The sequence below is a fragment of the Enhydra lutris genome, unplaced genomic scaffold (assembly GCF_002288905.1).
Source record: "Enhydra lutris kenyoni isolate GAN:26980312 unplaced genomic scaffold, ASM228890v2 scaffoldscaffold7, whole genome shotgun sequence".
In the NCBI taxonomy this organism is placed as follows: Eukaryota; Metazoa; Chordata; class Mammalia; order Carnivora; family Mustelidae; genus Enhydra; species Enhydra lutris.
The window spans coordinates 37,655,634-37,678,031 of NW_019154091.1; the positions used below are offsets into that span (position 1 = coordinate 37,655,634).

Here is a 22,398-nt window from a genome sequence, read left to right on the forward strand (position 1 = left end):
TAAGCATCCAACTCATGATTTCAGCTCAGGACATGATCTCTGAGTCATTAGAAGGGGCCCTGCCTTGGGCTGCTGGCTCAACAGGAACTCTGTCTCTGTCCATTATCCTCTCCCTCTGCCCCTCCCCCAGCTCACATGTGCTCTCTCTCATAAATAAATAATTTTTTAAAATAAATAAATTAATTAAATATCCACCATGAACATTAGTACACAATTTTTAACAAAATATTACAGAAGCAAATCTATCAACTTATAAAAAATGATAATAAATACAACATGATCACATGGGAATTACCCAAGGAGTACAAGTTTTGTTTAACACTGAAAAATCATAATGCCATCTATCATATTAATGAATATAAGAGAATATCTATATAAACGTCTCAAGAGATACAGAAAATTTATATAACAAAATTCAATTTTCACTCATGGTAAAAGTCTCAATCAACAGGAATAGAAGGGAATTTCCTCAACATGATAGATCTCCAAAAACCTGCAGAAGACCTCACATTTGAGTGGAAAAACTAAATAACTTTTTTTTGTAACACAGGAAACAAGACAAGGATGACTCATCACTCTCTTCAACATTGTACTGGAGGCCCTAAGCAGTACAATAAAGCAAGAGGAAAAAATGAAGAAAAGGAAGTAAATCTTTCTATATCTTTTTTTTTTTAAGATTTCATTTACTTATTTATTTATTTGGGAACACTTAAAACTCCATAAGAAAACAGACAAACCCAGTTTTAAAAAAGGTTGAACAGGGGTGCCTGGGTGGCTCAGCTGGTTAAGCATCTTCCTTCAGCTCAGGTCAAGATCCCCGGGTCCCGGAGTCTTGGATTCAAGCTCTGTGTTGGACTCCCTGCTCAGTGGGGAGCCTGCTTCTGCTGCTCCCCCTGCTTGTGCTCTCTCACTCTTTCTCTCTATCTCTGTAAAATAAATAAAATCTTCTTTAAAAAAATAAAATAAAAAGTAAGAAAGACTGAATGGACACTTCAATGGGCAAAAAAAACTAAACGGACACTTCTCAAAAGAAGATACACAAATGGCCAATAAACACATGAGAAGGTGCTCAATGTTATTACTTTTCAGGAAAATGCAAACCTAAAAAACAATGAGATACCATTACACACACACCATAATGGCTGAGTTTTAATAAACAGACAATATCAAGTACTGGCAATGATATAGAGCAACTAAAACTCTCATATGTTGTTACCAGGAATGCAAAATGTTGCAACCGCTCTGGAAAACCAACTAGAAGTTTCTTATCAAATTAAACATGCACTTACTTTAGGACTCAGCTATCAAATTCCTAGGTATTTAAAGATTTTATTTATTTATTTGACAGAGATCACAAGCAGACAGAGAGGCAGGCAGAGAGAGAGAGAGAGAGAGAGAGGGAAGCAGGCTCCCCGCTGAGCAGAGAGCCCGATGCGGGACTCGATCCCAGGACCCTGAGATCACGACCCGAGCCGAAGGCAGTGGCCCAACCCACTGAGCCACCCAGGCGCCCCAAATTCCTAGGTATTTAATAAACAAAAATAAATGAAAACACCTGTCCACACAGAAACCTGCGTGTAAGTACTGATGACAGGTTTTTTCACAATAGCTGAAAATAGAGAAGACATGAAATGTCCATAGGTGGATGAACAAATTGTGGTATATTAGTACAATGGGATACAACTCAGCAACATAAGGAACAAACTACTGACACATGAAAGAATACAGATTAATTTCCAAAACATGCTGAGCAAAAGAAGTCAGATACAAAAGAGTCCATGATCACGAAATTCCACAACAGGCAAAACTAATTCATAGTGACAGGAAGTGTAACACTGGTTGTCTGGGGCCAGGTGGATAGTGAGAGGGAAGAAAGGAGCTTTTACAGGCAATAGAAATGTCCTATATCTTTGACCTGATGGTGTTTCAGAAATGTATACATTTGCTAAAAACCCACTGACCTCATGACTTACAATGTGTGCGTTTTATTGCATGAAAGAATTACTAAATAAAGTTGATTTTTAAAATGTCGAGGTCAGGAGGCACCTGGGTGGCTCAGCTCATTAAGTGGCCAACTCTTGGTTTTGGCTCAGTATCCTAAGATGGAGCCCGGGGTAGGGTTCTGCGCTCAGCATGGAGTCTGGTTGAGACTCTCTCTCCTCAACCTCTGCCCTCCCACCTCTCACACTTTCTCTAAATAAATAAATAAATAAATAAGTACTTATAAAGTAAAACAAAACAAAATATCAAGGTCAAGAAGACAAAGGAACCTGAGGAATTCTCCGAGATTAAAAAAGACGAAAGTGACATCACAACTAAATGTATCCCATGATCCTGCACATTATCAGGACAGTTGACAAAATCTGAATACGGGTTATAGACAAAATAACAGTACTTGGGGCGCCTGGGCGGCTCAGTGGGTTAAGCCTCTGCCTTTAGCTCAGGTCATGATCTCAGGGTCCTGGGATCAAACCCCACATCTTCTCCCTCTCTCTCTGCCTCTCTGCCAGCTTGTGATCTCTGTCTCTGTCAAATAAATAAATAAAATATTTTTTAAAAAATCACAGTACTTATTTGTTCTTATAAAATATTTAGACAAAGGGACATAAAATCCACAATTAATTATCAAATGGAACGGCAAGGGAGCAGGGGAGAGAGAACTGTAAAGCACAGAAAGAACAAAATATTAACAAATGGTAACTATGTGCAGAGGTTATATGAGAGTTTTTATACTATTGTTTCAACTATTAAGGAGGAATGAAATTATAGCAAAGTAAAAACATTTTAATGCAAGATGATTATCTAGATGGGGGAAGGGAGGCAAAATAACTATTTTTTAATTCTTAATTGTGCCATCTCTCAAACCTGGAGGCTACTGAAATTATTTATCCAATTTATCCTATTAATAAGGAAAAGACCCAGGCTATTAATAAGAAAAAGAACAGGCTACCAGAGTTGTCTAAGTGATTCTATGGGTGGTTTAAGGAAAGAGAAAGGGAATTTCTCAGGGCCATTAAAGAGAGGGGAAACCTCTCCAAAGATAAAAGCATGCACTCTCCCTCAAGAAGACAGATGGCATCTAATCTCTTAAATCATAGTCCAAAAGAACATTTTCTTCCTTTTCCTACTCATCTCTGTTTCCCCAGTAAATTAAGTCTTACTAGCAAAAACATTAGTTTGTAAGTATTCACAAATTATCACAGAAACAAACAAACAAATGACAGGTTCCATTGCACCTTTTCTTCTTGTACCTATCAAAATAGGCAGAGAAAACATCATCAATTCTCTCCTCACAGATACAATTGTAGGTCTTAGAGCACTCAATAGTTGCTATTCTTGTTGAGCTTAAAAATGCACATTGTCCTCTTCCAGAAGAATTCATGAATGTATAGTTACTGTAAAATAGAAAACACACAGGGTCAGCTGTTTAGGGATGTCTGGGTGGCTCAGTCAGTTAAGCGTGTGCCCTCGGCTCAGGTGTGATAGGTTCCCTGCTCAGTGGACAGCCTGCTTCTCTCTCTTTCTCCCTTTCTCACTCACTCTTGCTCTATCTCTAAATAAAATCTTTAAAAAAACTAAAACCTTCTTGAATAAATTTATGAGCTGGCAAGAAGCAAATTCATGCTCAGGCTGAGGTTAAGTAAAGGTGGGAACCTAGAAGTGTAAGTGAAGGACTGAAGTCATTTTTTCCCTTCATTTATACACTAGATTAAATATGAATTCCACTCAGGTTTCCATAGGAAAACCTACAAAGAGTTGAGACCCTGAAAATGTATCTTCAACATACACTACCCTTGAAAAGTCTTGAACCTTGGACTTAAGCAGAAGAGAAAATGAATAATCCCACCTAAGAATCCAAAATTACCAACTATCCCACATGCAATTTGTATTTGCTATATTATTTGAATATCCAAATCTCCTACAGAAATAAATAAATAAATAAGTAGACGATAGATAGATAGATAAGATAAATGAAACTAAGTAGCTTGGGAGGCATGGGCAGAAAGCATGAGATGTGTTCAATATGTATAGATGAGGAAGTGAGACGTGTCAGGTATAGATACTGTAAGGAGAGGATGTGCCTGCTGAACACAGGAAAAGAAGAAAGAACCAAGTAGCACTACATGTCTCACTCAAAATACACATTATGCACACAGAAACATCCATGAGGTCTTACTTCACCTCCTACTGGTGACACTCATACTGGCCCTCTGCCTAACAAACTCAAAAAAATCCTTAGCTAGCTCATCAGGATCACTGAAAACCTGCAGCTGTCCCCACCCTTACATGTTCCCACATCTCCCTACTAGAGCAAATGTGCATGCTAGTCATAGAACCTTCTGTTTGTTGAGCCCCATTGCTCAAAACTCAAGTGATAGCCTAGAAACCACACCACTGTCAGGAAAGGGGGATGCAGAAGAGTCAGGCCAATCTGAAGATATGTAACCAGGATTCAGGTGATTTTTTCACCCATTTGCTCCTTATCCTGAGTGTGATGACTGATGCTATCCCAACCCATTCTGATAAGCTATCCCATTTCTTTCCCCTTGCATCAGGCTACTTGTTCTAAGTTGATTTAATTAACTATATAATTTGAGCATCTTAATTTGGCCTGGCGTTTCTGTTCTGGGCCTCTGAGCTGGTTGCCTGGAAGTGACTCACAGGCCAGGACTGCATCAAGATAACTTCCTGCATGACATCTCTTGTAAGTTTGCTGCCACCTTCATCTCAGTCCTCAAATAATTCCCACAGCAGCTCAAAAAGAAAAAAATCCCTAAACACTACAAAGAAAATGACACCAGGAACAAAAGCCAGCAGAAACCATAGAGCAGACCCACAAAACTTCAAAGATTAGAATGATCAGATACCAAATTTAAAATAAGTATGTTTGATATCTTTCAAGAAATAAAAGACACCTTGAAAATGTAACTAGCAAGATTTAAAAACTTAAACCAGAATCCCTAGAAATACAAAGTATAAAAGTTAAGATTTTTAAAAAAATCATTGAACACTCTAACAGAGTATTATAACTAAATGGAAACCCAAGAGTTTACAAAATGCTGCACTTCAGAATAAAACTATGGGGATGCCTGGATGGCTCAGTTGGACAGCAGGTGACTCTTGATCTCAAGGTCATAACTTTGAGCCCCACACTGGGTGTAGTGATTAGTTAAACAAACAAAGAAACAAACCACAAAACAAAAAAAAAAAAAAAAAAAAAAACTATAGTGAAGGCATATGTATGTATGTGTGTGAATACACACTTATATTTATATTTATAAATAATATAAACTAGTAATATACAGATTGTATGATGGTGTTATGACCTGATAAACCCCAAACAAATTAAAAATACCATAAGTCAAAAACGCATGTAATAAACCCACCCTACTAGCTTAGCCTAGTGTACCTTAAATATGATCAGAACACTTGTGTTAGCCTATAGTTAGGCAAAATCATCTCACACAAAGCCCATTTTATAATAATGTACTGAGCATCTCCTCTGATTTATTGAATACTACACTGAAAGTGAAAACCAGAGTGGCTGAATGGGTATAGGATGGTTTTAAGGGTACAGGGCTGCTGATCCTCGTGATCATGTGGCTCACCGTGAGCTCCAGCTGCCACCACCCTGCATCACAACAGAAGTCCATACCGCACATCAGCCCAGGGAAAGATCAAATTAAAAATTCAAAGTACAGTTTCTACTGAATGCATATTGACTTCACCATTGTAAATTAGAAAAACTGTAAGTCAAGCCATTGTTAGTCAGGGACCATCTATAAAGAAGTTTCAAATGAACTTTAGGGATCCTAAAGTTCTTAATTTGTGACTGTGGGACTCACTATAGCTGAGTCAGGATGGTCCAATACCGTCATATCACTTTATGATTTGGGTTTGGTTTGTGTACCTCATAATGCATACTTCTGAGCATGTGTTTAGCATCAAAATTTTGTTCATAATTTGTACATTTCTCTTTCTTTTTCATTATACTTCCTAAAACATTTTCTTCATCATTCTAATTATTCTTACCAATGACCTCTGTGTGAAAACCATGCGATATAAGAGATTCTTTTTAGATACAGTCCTCCCAACCCCAGCACAAATGTTTGGAGCCTGAATGCATTCCAGAGACTTACATCCCAAAAGGTGGGCCAATGTTAATCCATTTCCATTTTTGTTCTCTATCATCATATGATAATCCAATCCAGTAGTTATTCCTATAAGTTTGGGATTGAATAAAGGCCTGTAAGGAAACAAAACATATCATGTGACTAGCCCCATCTGCTAGATGAATGAAAAGGAGGAAGGTGAAGTTCCCAGCTGTTTCTTGGGACAGTACTCTGCTACACACCACACCACCCTTCATCTCTACTTCCTAGAAAACCCTCCCTCCCCTCCACCATCCTCGTGCCTTTATTTTCCAAAGTAAGTTTTTCCTCAAAGATTATTTACTTAATGTTAAAAATGCCTGCCACTCTCATGGATTATTTAAAACATAAAAAATTTTAAATCTAAGTATCTAACATTAGATTTGTTAAATAATGTCTGTCACTATAAAACTACCCAAATTCATGCTCCAGAAAAATATTTAATGGTATGGAAAGTGATCATTACTTATTTCTTTTTTTTTTTTTAAGATTTTATATATTTGTCATAGAGAGAGCACAAGCAGGCAGAGTGGCAGGCAGAGGCAGAGAGAGAAGCAGGCTCCCTGCTGGACAAGGAGCCCGATGTGGGACTCGATCCCAGGACCCTGGGATCATGACCTGAGCCAAAGGCAGCTGCTTAACCGACTGAGCCATCCAGGTGTCCCGATCATTACTTATTATTAATGAAAATAGTAATCTTCACAACAAATTTATTAAAATAACAACTATATGTGGGAAGTTGTGCACCAAAACCCTCAGCCTCACAGGAGAAAGGCATGCTATAGTTTAATAGTTGGAAGGGGTGAAGGGAAAAGGGACAGTTTTTGGAAATATTTCCTATGTCAAAAAATGTAATATGGCAAAGTGACATTTTACATAATGTCTGGTTAAATGACTGAATATATTTTAAAATATAGGTTTAAATTTAAGTGAATTTTACTACAACAAACATTATTTTATGACTCAATATCATAAATTTTTTTTTAAAGATTTTATTTATTTATTTGACAGAGAACACAAGTAGGCAGAGAGGCAGGCAGAGAGAGAGGAGGAAGCAGGCTCCCCGCTGAGCAGAGAGCCCGATGCGGGGCTCGATCCCAGGACCCTGAGATCATGACCTGAGCCGAAGGCAGTGGCTTTAACCCACTGAGCCACCCAGGTGCCCCAATATCATAAATTTTTTATGTTATGATGATAAAACATTAGATTTGCATATAAATGTTGTGCTGTTTTCCTAAGAGATAATTAGAGGTATAGGCTGATTTTTGAAAATATTTCTCTGTAAAAAACGTTTTGTGTGTGTGGATAGTTTTTAGTAGTAATAAATTTAAAAGATAATTTTGATATTGTTGTCTATTTTCTTTTACAATTCCTTTTGAAAGATATACATCACTATACAATATATTAGAATATTGATCAAGAAAATATTACCTATAAATGCCATGAAAATCACCATGAGGTTAATTTGTAAAACTGTTATCACTTTTATATTCCTCATTATTATCTCCTTTTTGCAGATGGAAAAACTGAGATCCAGAGGTTAAGTAATTCACCCAAGGTCACCCAGGTAATAGGTGGCAGAACCAGATTTGCAGGATCCCAGACAATCTGGCTCCTGGATTCCTAACAGCACCTAGTGGATTAGGTTCCTCCAGGTTCTTAGTTGCCACCCTGCAAGGATAAGTAACCACTGCCTCCAGGCTATAAATACTAAAGGGTTAAGGGCTCCATCGGAAGGAGAGGCATACTTTTCAGTGAGTTGTTGTCCTGCACACACCTTACAAAAGGAAATGAATGCAAAGACCCAAACTGAATCTTCAAGGGGGTTTCCATTTTGGAAATAATAATGGTCATCATGATAAAGAATATATACTAGATGCTTAGAAAGTAGCAAGATTATATATGCTTATCAGTAGGCAGGGTTTTCTAGAACCCTTACCTTTCTCACCTACATAATTTTTGTTCACTCAACAGACACAACACAGAGAATAACTGAAGGTCCCTCTTTCTGGACTTCCCCATCCTCAGTATCTTGGACCCAAGCATGAGAGACATAGTTAGGAAAATAAAAGTGGATGTAACAGTCCATGATACCAGTTCATCTTCATCATTTATCTTCAAAAGGGATGAATTATAACTTTGGCAAGTCTGTTTACATCTGTTCCAGTTTTTACTTTCAGGAATAAAATAATAACACTTTATTCCATAACAGGACCAGCAGTTTCCATAGAATTTGCCTACAATATATAAGGTGAAACATTATTTGGTATTCTGTTAAATAATGCAATATACTTATCAGCCCTCCATAATTAAATAAAATCTAAATAGCTATCAATAATGATAATATCAGGTTCACCAAGATTCTAGAATGCCAAGTGATATCTCTAATAGTCATTGCAGCATCATTCACAAGAGCTAAGATATGGAAACAACCCAAGAATCCATTGATGGATGAGTGGATTAAAAAATGTGGTTATATACATATGAATACTACTCATCCTTATAAAGAAGGAAATCTTGTCATATGTAACAGCATGGATTAACCTTCAGGATATTATACTAAGTGAAATAAGCCAGTCACAGAAGGACAAATACTGGGAGACTCCACTTATATGAGACACAAAAAATTGTCAAATTCAGAAAAACATAGAGTGAAAGGTGGTTGCCAGTGGCTAGGGGAGGTGGAAATAAGGAGCTTTTGTTCAATGGGTATATAGCTTCAGTTATGCAAAATGAGTAAGTTCTAAAGTCTGGTGTACAATATAGTGCCTATGGTTAACAATACTGAATTGTTACTTAAAAACTTGTTAAAAGGGTAGATCTCATGTTAAGTGCTCTTAACCACTCCCCAAGAAAAAGTGACATGGGAAAACTTTTGGAGGTACAGGACATGTCTACTACCCTAATTGTGGATGATTTTATAGATACACGCATATGTCCAAACTTGTCAAATTATATACATTAGATATGATCAATTTTTCACACATTCATAATACCTAAATAGAACTGTTTTTTAAATAATAAAAGTAAATTTTTAAAAAGATTCTGGGATGCCTTGTAAATAAAAGAAACACAATTCTTTGGAATTTTTTCTTTTCCTCACATATTTTATAATGTATCAAATTTTTAAAATACTATTATTTCTTTAATAACAGAAAATATAAATTCCTGCTACCATGTCTAAAAGACATTAAGTAAGCAAAATTGTTTTGCAAACTCCAAATCCTAAACAAATATTTAATACTTATTGATTAACCAGGTCAATTTATTCCATCATTTACATAACAGATTGTATTGTATGAGATTTAATATTCTTATCTGTTGGATGTTTTTAAGGGTGTTATCACACAGTTATACAAACACCAACACCTTGGCAAAACTTGAAGTACTACAGAGAGTGTATAGACCAAACATGGGAGGTCAACACAGAATGGAAACACACACACAATTACCTTTATGAGAGCATCTAAATAAAAGGCCTTGTGCCCATTTTAGCCTAAGTATATTTTTAGTAATAGCCTCCATTTTTTATGTCAACCACAAAGTGGAGTGTCTAATTTGCCCCCAGGTCCAAAATGATCCACATTTTCATGGAAGCTGACATATTATTTCATCTTCTAGGTGAAATCCAATAGGAATGTAGGAACTTCCATTGAATTTGGGGAGATACAGAACTCTATTAATCCCAACACAACTCCTGGGTCCTCAGTCTCACATGTTACACGGGCAAATCCAAACACTCATATTACAGCTTGAGGTACAAATGAAAAGGTGTCTAGTAGACCTAGATCACTAGCATATCATAAGCCTGCCTATTAGGCCTCAAAGCTTCTGGAAGGGGAAGAAATAATGGCAAATCATGCAATCTTTCATTCAAGATGCCCTTCATACCTTTATTTTCTCTCTGACATATCCTATTTGTAAAGAGTAAATCCTGTTTCTTTTTTTGCTGAAGCAATTCATTTTTGAGAATGCTATATTCTAAAGTCTTGTATGTCAAAAGTTTCTCCTTTAAGTAGCTGTCATTTTGCAATATGTGGTGCTCTCGAGTCAGGTTTCCTATCATTTCCCTCTGCCGACGGTTTTCTTGAGTATACTGAAAAACTAAAATTAATAACATAGATATAATACAAAAGTACTCATAATGCCTGAGTATTAAAATTTAAGACAAAGAAAAGATCTCACTTTGACAACCAACCCATTTCATTACTTTAAATGGTTAATGTGACATTTAGAAAGTAACACCTCAATAAACTGACCATACAAATGGAAACATCAAACTTCCTGCTATTAGCAACTTCCGCATAGAATAAATAAAATAAGATATCTGAATAAAATCATGATGGTAACACCTTACCATTCAGTTCAATTTCTTTTTTTTTTTTAAGATTTTATTTATTCATTTGACAGACAGAGATCACAAGTAGGAGGAGAAGCAGGCAGCGAGAGAGAAGGAAGCAGGTTCCCTGCTGAGCAGAGAGCCCGATGTGGGGCTTGATCCCAGGACCCTGTGATCATGACCTGAGCCGAAGGCAGAGGCTTTAACCCACTGAGCAACCTAGGTGCCCCCAGTTCAGTTTCTTTTAAACAGTCAGCACATAATTTTAAATAGGTACCAGAGTAAAATCCAGTCAGACAACACTTAGCAACACATCACCTGAGCATGAAAATCTGCACTAAGAAACATAAAGTAACAGCACCATTATTATTGGAGTAGATCGAATATCCACAGGAGAAAAGAGAGGAAGGTGTAAATATGTACATTTATCTGAGTGTCACATGTTAGTGATTTTCTCTAAAGATGTCAAGAAATCCAAATAAGAAATAAAAGTTGAACTCAAGATCATCTAATATCCACATAAAAAATCAGTATTTTTACTAAATTATATCCTCATTACATAATGGGAAAAAATGAAGAGAAAATCATACTTTATTTGCAACAGTTGTTTTATGAGAATGTGTATCTAAGATTCACAATGGTTAAACTCAGAAGGCATGACATGATGAAGTCCTGTATCTGAAGGAATGCGATTTATCATACAGCTCATTAAACTACACAGCCATTGGAAGAGCTAAGCACAATGAAAATGACACTGTGACATATGTGGGACATTCCCTAATGATAGCCAGGGAACAATTAATGAAGCACACTTAATATTTGTGCAAATAGTGGTCACTATTACTCAAACTTGAAGCATGTATTTTAATTACTCACTCTTTGTCCCCAACACAGCAACTGTCGCCAAGAGTAGTAAACACAGGATCCCAAGAATTACTGCAATGAGATACCAGGACACTGAAAACCGCTTAAATAAAGAAGAAAGATAATCATCCGGAAGTGTCTTGCTCACTGCTAACCTTAACCTGGGATACTATCTGAAACAAAGAAACAATCTTCTCTAAAAATTTTAGAAAAATGTATCATACAAATTGATTTAATTTTTGTCCTAGGAACTACAGTTTTTAAGGTCTCAGATTTCTGATGATATACACCGAATGTATAAATCCTACACACAAGAACAGTCCTCTAGGATCTTAAAAGCACTTCCCCTCCAGATGGCATAACATACAGAGTTGTCCAATCACTATGCCGTACACCCGAAACTCATATACATTGTATGTCAACTATAACTCAATTAAAATATTTTCAAAAAAATTTAAGAAAAAAGCAGAGGGCAACAAATATAATAAAAATTTATAAGAATCCACACTGACATGTATACTCCTTCCTGTGACCACAACGAATGATGAAAAAGAAGGAAAAAGCAGTCATTTTTCTTGAGGAATTGGTAGCCAACAGAGTATATTATGAGGCTGGAAATGTGATCAGGGTCCATTCTTAAAGAGTTTCTAGAAATCAACTGTCCTTTTTTTTTTTCATCAATTCTATTTTTCCCTAAACAATATTACCTTTATCCTCCTACTTTTGAGGCCCTGTGTCTGAGAATTCTATCTCCGTCACTAATTAAGACAGTAAAAATTATTCTCAATTTAGAGTCTATGACAATATTTGAAGGTAGAAGGTAAAAACAGAAAAAAGAACAGAAGGGGCGCCTGGGTTGCTCAGTTAGTTAAGCGTCTGACTTCAGCTCTGGTCATGATCCCAGGGTCCTAGGAAGGAGCCCCACATCGGGCTCTCTGCTCAGTGGGGAGTCTGCTTCTCCCTCTCCCTCTGCCTGTTGCTCCCCTGCTTATGTGCTCTCTCTGTCAAATAAATAAATAAATAAATAAATAATAAAGACAACAGCAAAAAGTAAATGCTCCTTTGGAATAATTTTCTGTTTCTCCATTGCTAATTAAGGATTGGTAAATATTGAGGCACCTGGGAGGATCAGTCAGTTAAGCATCTGCTTTCAGCTCAGGTCATGATCCCAGGGTCCTGGGACTGAGTTCTGCATCAGGCCTCTTGCTCACTGGGGAGCTTGCTTCTTCTTCTGCCTGCCATTCCCCTGCTTCTGCTCTCTCTTTCTCTCTCTCTTTCTTTCTCTCTCCCTCTCTCTTTCCCTGACAAATATATAAATAAAATCTGAAAAAAAAAAAAAAACAACTTTAAAATAAAAAGAAAAATAAGATTGGTAAATATTTAAGACACCTAAAAATTTTTGTCTGAATAAAAACATTGTTTCTAACAAATATTTTCATTTCTCGAACATTCTCTAAGAGCTTTATTTCTCTAGGAAATGCAGTGTTCTCTTGAGACTCTAATCTGTCCTTTACGTTTTAAAGCCCTCATGAATTCCTCTTAACCAAATCTGAATAAAAACACTTTATTAGCTTTGCAAATTTGGAACAATTCGTTAATTTCTCCATTCTCACAAACTTAAAAAAAAGGAAAAAAAAGACTTGTTCTGCTCTCTACACCATTATGGTTTCTTATTACCATTTGACAACCTGAAGGACAGACAGAAACTTTTTTTCAAATGTCAAAGTTTGACAATCCATAAGAGATGCTTAAGACATACCTTTGCCATCAATGTTCCCAGACTTTTGATTCCCATCTGGCCTCAATCTATTTGGTGACTCTGAAGGAGACTGAAGAAATCTCAGGGTGGAATAAATCACTTGCTGATTGCTCATATCTAGAGTAAGAAGGGAACTATGTTTTGCATTAAAACCTCACAAAAGGATGATTTCTGTCAAAAGAACAATTAAAATGTCGGGCTGTAGAAATATACCGGGGACATACCTAGAAGTCTGTGTATGTGTATGTGTGAATGTGTGTTTAACTCTTTCCAGTGCATAAAGCACGTGGACTGAGCCTGAATTATATAAGAAATGGAAAACCTCTTAATATTTCTGTTAAAATCATTTATACTCCTAGTGATTACTGCCAAAATTATTAGAATATGCAGAAAGAATTTTCCTTTTTTAATCTCCCAATAGATTGAATAGATTGGGTCCTATTCACCCAGCCAATTTAGCTCAAAATGTTCAACATACATATAAAAATGTTGGGCAAAATTGCCACCAGTATAAATTACTGAGACACTTTAAAACTATCAATTCAAAAAATGAAAATTCTGTTTCTGAAATTCTGAAAAAATATAAATATCTTGCCTTTAAAAAGGCCTTAATACACATGTTCACATCTACATATAAATATTTAAAAGTTCTTGCATTCTTTTCAATTATGACTTGAGTCTACCAGAGCATTTATCAACGTACAATCCATACACCATCTGCAAAAGGTATTAAAGGTTAACATCACAGATTGGTCAACAATCCAGACTCCAGTGCCCCGTGCAAGATGTGCTGAGAAAAATCTCTCAGTTGAAGCCCAGTTGCCCGTATTTCTAATCTCAAAAGATTCCGTCTGTATTTGAACTTTAGACATAATTTTCTAGTGTAAGATGTTGCAAGAGAAGCCTCTGTGAAAATAAAATTGTCAGCAGGCAGTCATTGGTTAATATCCATAAAGGATTCAATCTCTTAATGGATATCAATATAAAAAGAAATTATTAAATAGTAAACCTTTAAAATTTACCTTGGTTCTTTTACGAGTCAGTGTGAAAAGAAACAGAAAATATGGAAAACAAATTGCACATGTAACTATATTCTCTTTAAATTTATTAATTTACAAAATGTCCTAAACTTAATCACATTTTCCCTAATTTCGTAAGGAAAGGAGTCTTTTCTATTACACAGTCTTTAGGGCAGATAATATGTACATCATTCAGACACAAAGCAAGAGTCACAGTGTACCGAGAAAAAGAAAATAACCTCCCACGAATGTTGCACTACAGTTTTCACATGCTTAAGAGTTAATGCAGGTCTAATGCGATCAGTCCCATATTCACGCCAAGCCATTTATAATAAAGTGTTACCTTCCTAGAATCTTTCTTTCCGCAGTATCTCTTCTTTATCAGTGGCACTAGTAGGACACTCAGATAACAAAGATCGGGGGGAAGAGCAGACATTACCTGTGTCTATGCCACGCAGGGATGGAGGCAGAGAAAGCTGATCCAGAGAAGACATGGAAAAAGTTGGCCTCTCCGACCCTGGATCCCTTGCGCGCGTGAGGGGCTGTAAGACAGAAGGCAGAAATGATCGTCTCTGAAGGGTACTCCTACTCAGAAATTTACTGCCCCTCCTCTTGACCAAAGTGCTGAAAGGAAACTGTATGCAAAAGCTGCTGTTGCAGTTCATCTTCCTCCATTTCAGCTAACCAACCACTTCATACGCTCTGCAAAATAACATTCAAAATCATATTTGAGGACTGAAAATATAAACAAATACAGCTTTGAAAAAAATAAGAACTAATATCGTCAAAAAAACTCACATATTTAAAAGAAACTACTAGCAAAACAAAATATTAAAATGTATATGTATAAGTATACATATACTGAAGAAATAGCATAACCAAATTCTTGAACTCTTAAAGAGTCTGTTAGAAACTTTCTCTTGCATGCTGCTATTTGAAAAAAAAAAAAAAAGGGGGAAGGGGGTTTCCCATTTATGTGAACTACAGATAAATGTATTTTAGAAATAATTTTACAGGGACGCCTGGGTGGCTCAGTGGGTTAAGCCTCTGCATCCGGGTCAGATCATGATCTCAGGGTCCTGGGATTGACTATCTGCTCAGCAGGGCCTGCTTCCCCCTCTCCCTCTGCCTGCCTCTCTACCTACTTGTGATCTCTCTCTCTGTCAAATAAATAAATAAAATCTTTAAAAAAAAAAAAAAGAAAGAAATTATTTTACAACATCCATAATTCCACTATAAAAAATTTTGGTGTATACTCTTCCTGTTTTTTATCCACACACTATGATTACTATGAAAATTGGTGTTATTCCATACATAATTTTTTTATTATTTTTAACAAATATTTCCTCAGTTTAAAAATATCAAAAATGTGATTTAAAAACCCATATATAGTCATTACCCATATAGATTATGCCACAATTTATTTAAGCCATCCTCTACAGTTGAACATTTGGGTTGTTTTCCAATTTATTCCTAGTGTAAAAAATATATGCCCTTACATTACAAGAATATCACTCACAAATAATGCTGTCTGAGGAAAAGTGTTTAAATATGAAATTAGGGGATCAATACATGAAAGCACTTTGACACATACTGCCCAATGCCTTCCAGAGAAGCTGCTCCCATTTATATACCACCAGTGGTATGTGAAAATGCTCACGTTTGATTTTTTTTCAAGAGATGCTGCTGAATTATTCCTTGAGTTTTGTGTATGAATCTTACTTCACGAAGACCTACAAACTTCCAGCTAAAAGAAATGCACTTCTGTAACTGTTTCTATGAGCCAGACCTTACCTGAACCTCACTGAAGTTCATTTTCATTTAATATGGCTTGTCAGTCTTCTGACATACAGGTCTATGAAACCAACTGAAGCTGTTCTTTGAAGGAGATGATTATGGTTAATATGGACTATAGCAGAAGAGGAGGGAGGCAGGATGAGAAACAGAAATTGGTCATGCAGAGACAGCTCACCCTTACTTCACCAGATTCTGACCAAGCTCCTTACTCATTCTTTTCTTTCCTTACCAACCTCCAGCTGCAACTAAACCATCATACTTCGGATGGATTTCCCATTCTTCAGTTTGCTCACGCATCCCCCCTCTCTTCCAAACTACTTTACAAACACAGCTATTGAATGTTCTGACCACTAGGACCAGGCTAAGTTACCCTGCTGTGGTTTGGCCCTCAGCTGATGCCCTTCGGTCCCCAAAGCAACCTTTTTTTTTTTAATATTTTATTTATTTATTGGACAGACAGAAATCACAAGTAGGCAGAGAGGCAGGCAGAGAGAGAGAGGGGGAAGCAGGCTCCCCACCGAGCAGAGAGCCAGATTCGGGGCTCAATCCCAGGACCCCGAGATCATGACCTGAGCCGAAGGCAGAGGCTTAACCCACTGAGCCACCCAGGCGCTCCCCCACACACACAAAGCGACCTTAATCTCTGATCACCACTTTGTCTTCATGTGCAGGCAGTCAGCTGAAATACCTCCTAGACACTAATTTAATTCAATAATATAAGCAGAGTTTCATGGGTAGAATCTGGACACCTCAAGAATACCAGCTGCTGGGCATTTTTTTTTTTACTCCAATCCTGGATTGGCTTTGTTAATCTCAAAACAGAGAAAGATCCTAGCCCTCTATCCTAATGCCAAATATAAATAAATTGATAGATGATAGATAGACAGACAGATGATAGGTAGATAAAACAACTGCTGAGAGAATCAGGGAGTAGGGGTGCGAGAAGTATTAATGGTGATCGGAAAGGTGGCAGAGAGACGCTGTCATTTATTGAAGGACCCACTGTATGTATAACCGTATCAAAACTTCCCCACGCTGATAGCTGTTTAGTATTGCCCCCATTTTATACATGAAGAAACTAATGTTAAGAAGTTCACTGACTTGCCAAAAGACACATTATTGCTAATTCTTGATCCATGTTTAAATCAGGCTCATTAAATATTGAGTATTGTTGCAGTCCAAGGTTCAAATCTTCCCTAGATGTAAAAATGTCAACAAGTCACTCCCGATCGAGACCCCTTCCTCATGTGTTCAATAAGACTATCACTCACTTCATAAGCTGGGAGAATTCAATGAGAGTAGCAGCAGATAGGATTTCTCAGACTTCAAAATACAAAAATATTCATTTTTTCCCTTTCTCTCCCAAGGTTCTATAAATAGTGCAAGTGCTAGGACAGCAAAGTAGAAATCCTGACAGGCTGAGCTGGTTTCTCTGTCCTCACGTCAGGCTTGGAAGAGAGGGGTAGGGAGGGGCAGGGGGCACATTAATACAGTTGAGGAGCTGGAAATATGTGGCAGCATAGTGCCACCTCCATTCTGTGACCTCAGACCCCGTTACTCACACCTTACTGTCCCAAGCAGTCACTAGTAATGCTGAGCCTTTATTCTGTTTTGATTTACATCCTTAGAGCTGATGGGGGCGGGGGAGTCAGTTCCCATGACACACGTTAGCCCGGTACAGAACACTGTTTTACGCCACCATAGCTGTCTATCCTCTGTAAGCTGAGTACCACATCTGTCTGGCTCCTTTTTTTTTTTTTTTTAAGATTTTATTTATTTATTTGACAGAGAGAGATCACAAGTAGGCAGAGAGGCAAGCAGAGAGAGAGAGAGAGGGAAGCAGGTCCCCTGCCAAGCAGAGAGCCTGATGCGGGACTCGATCCCAGGACCCTGAGATCATGACCTGAGCCGAAGGCAGTGGCTTAACCCACTGAGCCACCCAGGTGCCCATGTCTGGTTCCTATTCGTAACTGCAGCACAGACAAGACATGTGATGCTGACATGTGCACTCGATGAACAAGATGGAGCAAGTGAAGAGGAATTGGTTTCACTCTTATGTAGACCATAAGGAATAGCGCAGAGGACCACAGAGGAAGGGAGGGAAAACTGAATGGGAAGAAATCAGAGAATGAGACAAACCGTGAGAGACTCTGGACTCACGGAAACAAACTGAGGGTTACAGAGGGGAGTGGGGGTGGAGGGAAGGGGTGCCCAGGTGATGGGTATTAAAGAAGGCATGTGTTAGGTTGAGCCTTTGTTGTTATACCCAACTAATGAATCGTTGAACACTACATCAAAAACTAATGGAACACTTACTATATGCTGGCTAACTGAACATAATAAAAATAAAATGAAATAAACTATATTTTCTGAAATTAAAAAAAAAAAGGAATTGACGAGAAAATCTAATTTTTCATTTTTAGAGAAAAGCAATTGAGATGAATGATTGGGTAGCCAAATTGTGTAGCAGCTCCCTCCAAGCTCTAGTTATTTGGTTTCTTTGTTACTAATCTCGAATTTCTGAAAAGGCAAAACTCTTCTTAAAGAAGACAAGCAGCATCAGATAGTAGTTGCACTGACTTCAGGTGGCACGAACTGAAACTCCTAACACGGCCCTTTGATCAAAGCAGCACAAAATGGGAAGCACCAAACTTCATCTGAAAAACCACTGGTTCGTAAAACAGAAAGATGAAAAATTTGAAGAATATTTTCAATGTTCCCGTACTTCATCATCTAAATTCACTTATGTGCAAGACACACATAACACACACACACTACGAATATATAAAGCATGTAGTTATTTACTTCCTAGCTGTTTTGCTGTAAGCCTGTTTTCATTTGGGAAACCACACATTGTACCCCAACCATTATTGACCAATTATTAATGTTGTCAACTAGCTTAGCTCACAGCTTCTAGTCACACCTTCAAACTTTCTGGTAACACCTCAAACCTCAGTGGCTTATCACTTCACAGCAGCATGCTGTTCTTCCACTTGCAGACCAAAGTGAAGGATGTCTAGAGGCAACACCAGCTTCTACGGAAGGATGGTCTGCATCCCTCTAAGAGGAGTACCTCACCTCGCCAGGTTCCCACCTCCACAGTTAGACTTCATACCTAACCTTTAGGGCACTGAGCAATGCTAATTTTCTGGTCTTTGATGTAAAAACTCAAAAGACCTCATTTGAGGTTTCTTGTTCCTCTAACTAGCTACCTCATCTGTCCTTGTCTTTACAATAAAATCGGCTCTAATGCTCTGGAGGTAAAATCATTTATATGGGCCCAACTGCCCTCCAGCAGTCTATCAAACAATACCCATCCTACCTCCAATTTCTAAATAACTAAATGAGAAGAACAACTCAGGAAATAAGCTTGAAAAAATTATGGCAAAAAAAGGACTTCAGGGGCCATATGGACTCTCTGCCACTAAAGGTAACCTGTCTACTCACAGGTGGAAAAGGAAAGTTAAGTCTGCAAAGTAGGGGCATAATTGAGATTTCTGATGTTTCAGTTAGTGTTCCCTCCACTATTTTACATGGTTTAGACTCTGAACTTACCCTCAAATCATTCATTTACCTGTTGTTTATTTTTTCATTAAATTTTGTGGACATTCTATTCTAGCTCATTACCATATAATGGTAGGAAGCCAATTACTAAAATAATCAACAAACTTGATGATCACCCAAAACCTACACATAGATGTTTACAGGAGCTTTATATAATTGCCAAAACCTGGAAGCAACCAAGATGCCTTTTACTAGATAAGTGGATAAGCAGAGGTCCACCCCAGCAATGGAATATTACTCAGTACTAAGAAGAAATGAGCTATCAAGTCATAAAAGACATGAAGGAAATTTAAATATGTAAGTGAAAGAAGTAAAAGAAGTCAATCTGAAAAGGCTATATATTGTATAACTCCAACTATATGACATTATGGGAAAAAAACTGTGGAGACAATACAGAGTAGCAGTGATGCTAAGAGTTGGTGATGAGGGTAGGGAGATATGGATGGAGCGCAGAGGAGTTTTAGGGTAAATACTAGCTGTGATACTATATAAAAGGATATATGTCATTATACATTTGCCTAAACCCACAGAACAAACACTGCCAAGAGTGAACCCTAATGGAAACTATGGGCTTTAGGTGATGATGTGTCAATGGAGGCTCATCAAATACAACAAATGTACTACTCTGGTGGAGGCTAAGCATGCATGCAGGCTGGAGTATATGGGAAATCTCTGTACCTTCCTCTCCTTTCTCTGTGAACCTAAAATTGCTCCCAAGAAAGTCTTTTTAAAAATTACAGGGATCAGTACTTGAACTTACAGCACAATCCATGTTCACAAGTCTCATATATTTCAAAACAGAATAGTCTAATAACAGGATATACAAAATAAAGAATCTCAGCTATCATTTAATTTATATTAAAACTGTCCATATGAATATAAATCCAGCCTCATTTGGTAAAATACCTGCCTGTGCTTTTTTTTTTTTTTAAGATTTTATTTATTTATTTGACAGAGACAGACAGTAAGACAGGGAACACCAGCAGGGGGAGTGGGAGAGGGAGAAGCAGGCTTTCCAAGGAGCAGGGAGCCCAACATGGGGCTCCATCCCAGGACCCTGGGATCCTGACCTGAACCGAAGGCAGATGCCTAATGATTAAGCCACCCAGGTGCCCTAGCCGTCTGCACTCTTAACTATAAGAAGCAGAGACAAACCTCAGAAACTCAAAATAAAATAAATTAAATAAAATGGTAGAGGTTGGCAGATCATTCTGATTCTCAACAGTCCTCTCTGCTGTCCCATTATCTAATGCTTTGTTTGAGCAAAGTTACAGTGCTCTACTTGAGAAATTAGGATGACAGCTGGACCACATCCAAAAGACACATCTTTATCCAAAGTGTCTGAATATATAACTCTGGCAGGAGTATGGGCCTACGCAAAGTTCATGGTGACTGAAAGGCTTTCCATAGCAGCAGAAATGAACCTCTTCCCCTTCACACTAAGTTACAGAGACAAAATAATCTGATGGCAGTAAGTACAAAAGACAACCACCTCAATACTTTTACAAAGCACTGACTCTATGAAAAATATTGTGCTAGATGCTAGGAAACAATACTCCATCCCATAAAGGGGCCAAAGGAACGATGGGCACAGAACCAATACTTGGAAAATAAGTTTTGATTATTGCTTACAGGGTGAGGGGGAAGGGAACGTGTATCTGCTGACCTGAGTGCTATAACCTTCCAGTTTCATATAAAACTAGAATTATACAAAATTTAATTTTAGTGATCATTGTCCACCAACAGCTTACAATCAATTAAAAGCCAGTTCAAACAAGGTATTAGAAAATCAGAGACAGGGCGCCTGGGTGGCTCAGTGGGTTAAACCCTCTGCCTTCGGCTCAGGTCATGATTTCGGGGTCCTGGGATAGAGCCCCACATCGGACTCTCTGCTCAGCAGGGAGCCTGCTTCCCCCTCTCTCTCTGCCTGCCTCTCTGTCTACCTGTGATCTCTGTCTGTCAAATAAATAAATAAAATCTTAAAAAAAAAATCAGAGACAATATAAAATATTTATCTTAATGATATAGCCTCCAATCTTGGTTTGAATGTAAGAAACTCAGTAGACAGTGGAGACAGAACAAGTCAGCATGAAAGGGAAGTCAGAGAATGAAGACACGTCAAAGAATGAAGAACTTTCTCCCAACTTTGCTCCATCTTGATCATCTTACTCACTCAATGTCTTACTGAGGAGCCACCAAATGGCTATTTGGAGGAGCAACCAAAAATTGTGGGCCCACAAGAGACACATGAAAAAGTGCTCCACATCACTTCGCATCAGGGAAATACAAATCAAAACCACAATGAGATACCACCTCACACCAGGCAGAATGGCTAAAATTAACAAGTCAGGAAATGACAGATGCTGGTGAGGATGCGGAGAAAGGGGAACCCTCCCACACTGTTGGTGGGAATGCAAGCTGGTGCAACCACTCTGGAAAACAGCATGGAGGTTCCTCAAAAAGTTGAAAATAGAGCTACCTTATGACCCAGCAATTGCACTACTGGGTATTTACCCTAAAGATACAAACGTAGTGATCCGAAGGGGAACATGCACCGAGTGTTTATAGCAGCAATGTCCACAATAGCCAAACTATGGAAAGAACCTAGATACCCATCAACAGATGAATGGATAAAAAAGAAGTGGTATATATATATATATAATGGAATACTACGCAGCCATCAAAAAAAATGAAATCTTGCCATTTGCGACGACGTGGATAGAACTAGAGGGCATTATGCTTAGTGAAATAAGTCAATCGGAGAAAGACAACTATCATATGATCTCCCTGATATGAGGAAGTGGAGATGCAACATGGGGGTTTGGGGGGTAGGAAAAGAATAAATGAAACAAGATGGGATCAGGAGGGAGACAAACCATAAGTGACTCTTAATCTCACAAAACA

General features: G+C 37.8%; 1 protein-coding gene across 5 annotated transcripts in view; it reads right to left on the bottom strand.

Moving 5' to 3' along the window:
- Positions 1–2,832: 2,832 nt before the first annotated feature.
- Positions 2,833–22,398, bottom strand: part of LOC111142287 (mago homolog B, exon junction complex core component) — a 29,689-nt gene continuing 10,123 nt past the window's right edge. Inside the window, exons 2-8 of one of the 5 annotated variants that reach the window (XM_022495341.1) lie at positions 14,573–14,675; positions 13,115–13,231; positions 11,368–11,427; positions 10,044–10,256; positions 8,247–8,389; positions 6,141–6,247; positions 2,833–3,395 (exon numbers count right to left, since the gene is read on the bottom strand). In XM_022495341.1, coding sequence (XP_022351049.1) covers positions 3,188–3,395; positions 6,141–6,247; positions 8,247–8,389; positions 10,044–10,256; positions 11,368–11,427; positions 13,115–13,231; positions 14,573–14,627 — 903 coding nt within the window. In that variant the 5' untranslated portion in view covers positions 14,628–14,675 and the 3' untranslated portion in view covers positions 2,833–3,187. Of the gene's footprint in view, positions 3,396–6,140; positions 6,248–8,246; positions 8,390–10,043; positions 10,257–11,367; positions 11,459–13,114; positions 13,232–14,572; positions 14,676–22,398 lie in introns of those variants that run through there. The other 4 variants (XM_022495342.1, XM_022495343.1, XM_022495344.1 and 1 more) reach the window with 4 other exon arrangements.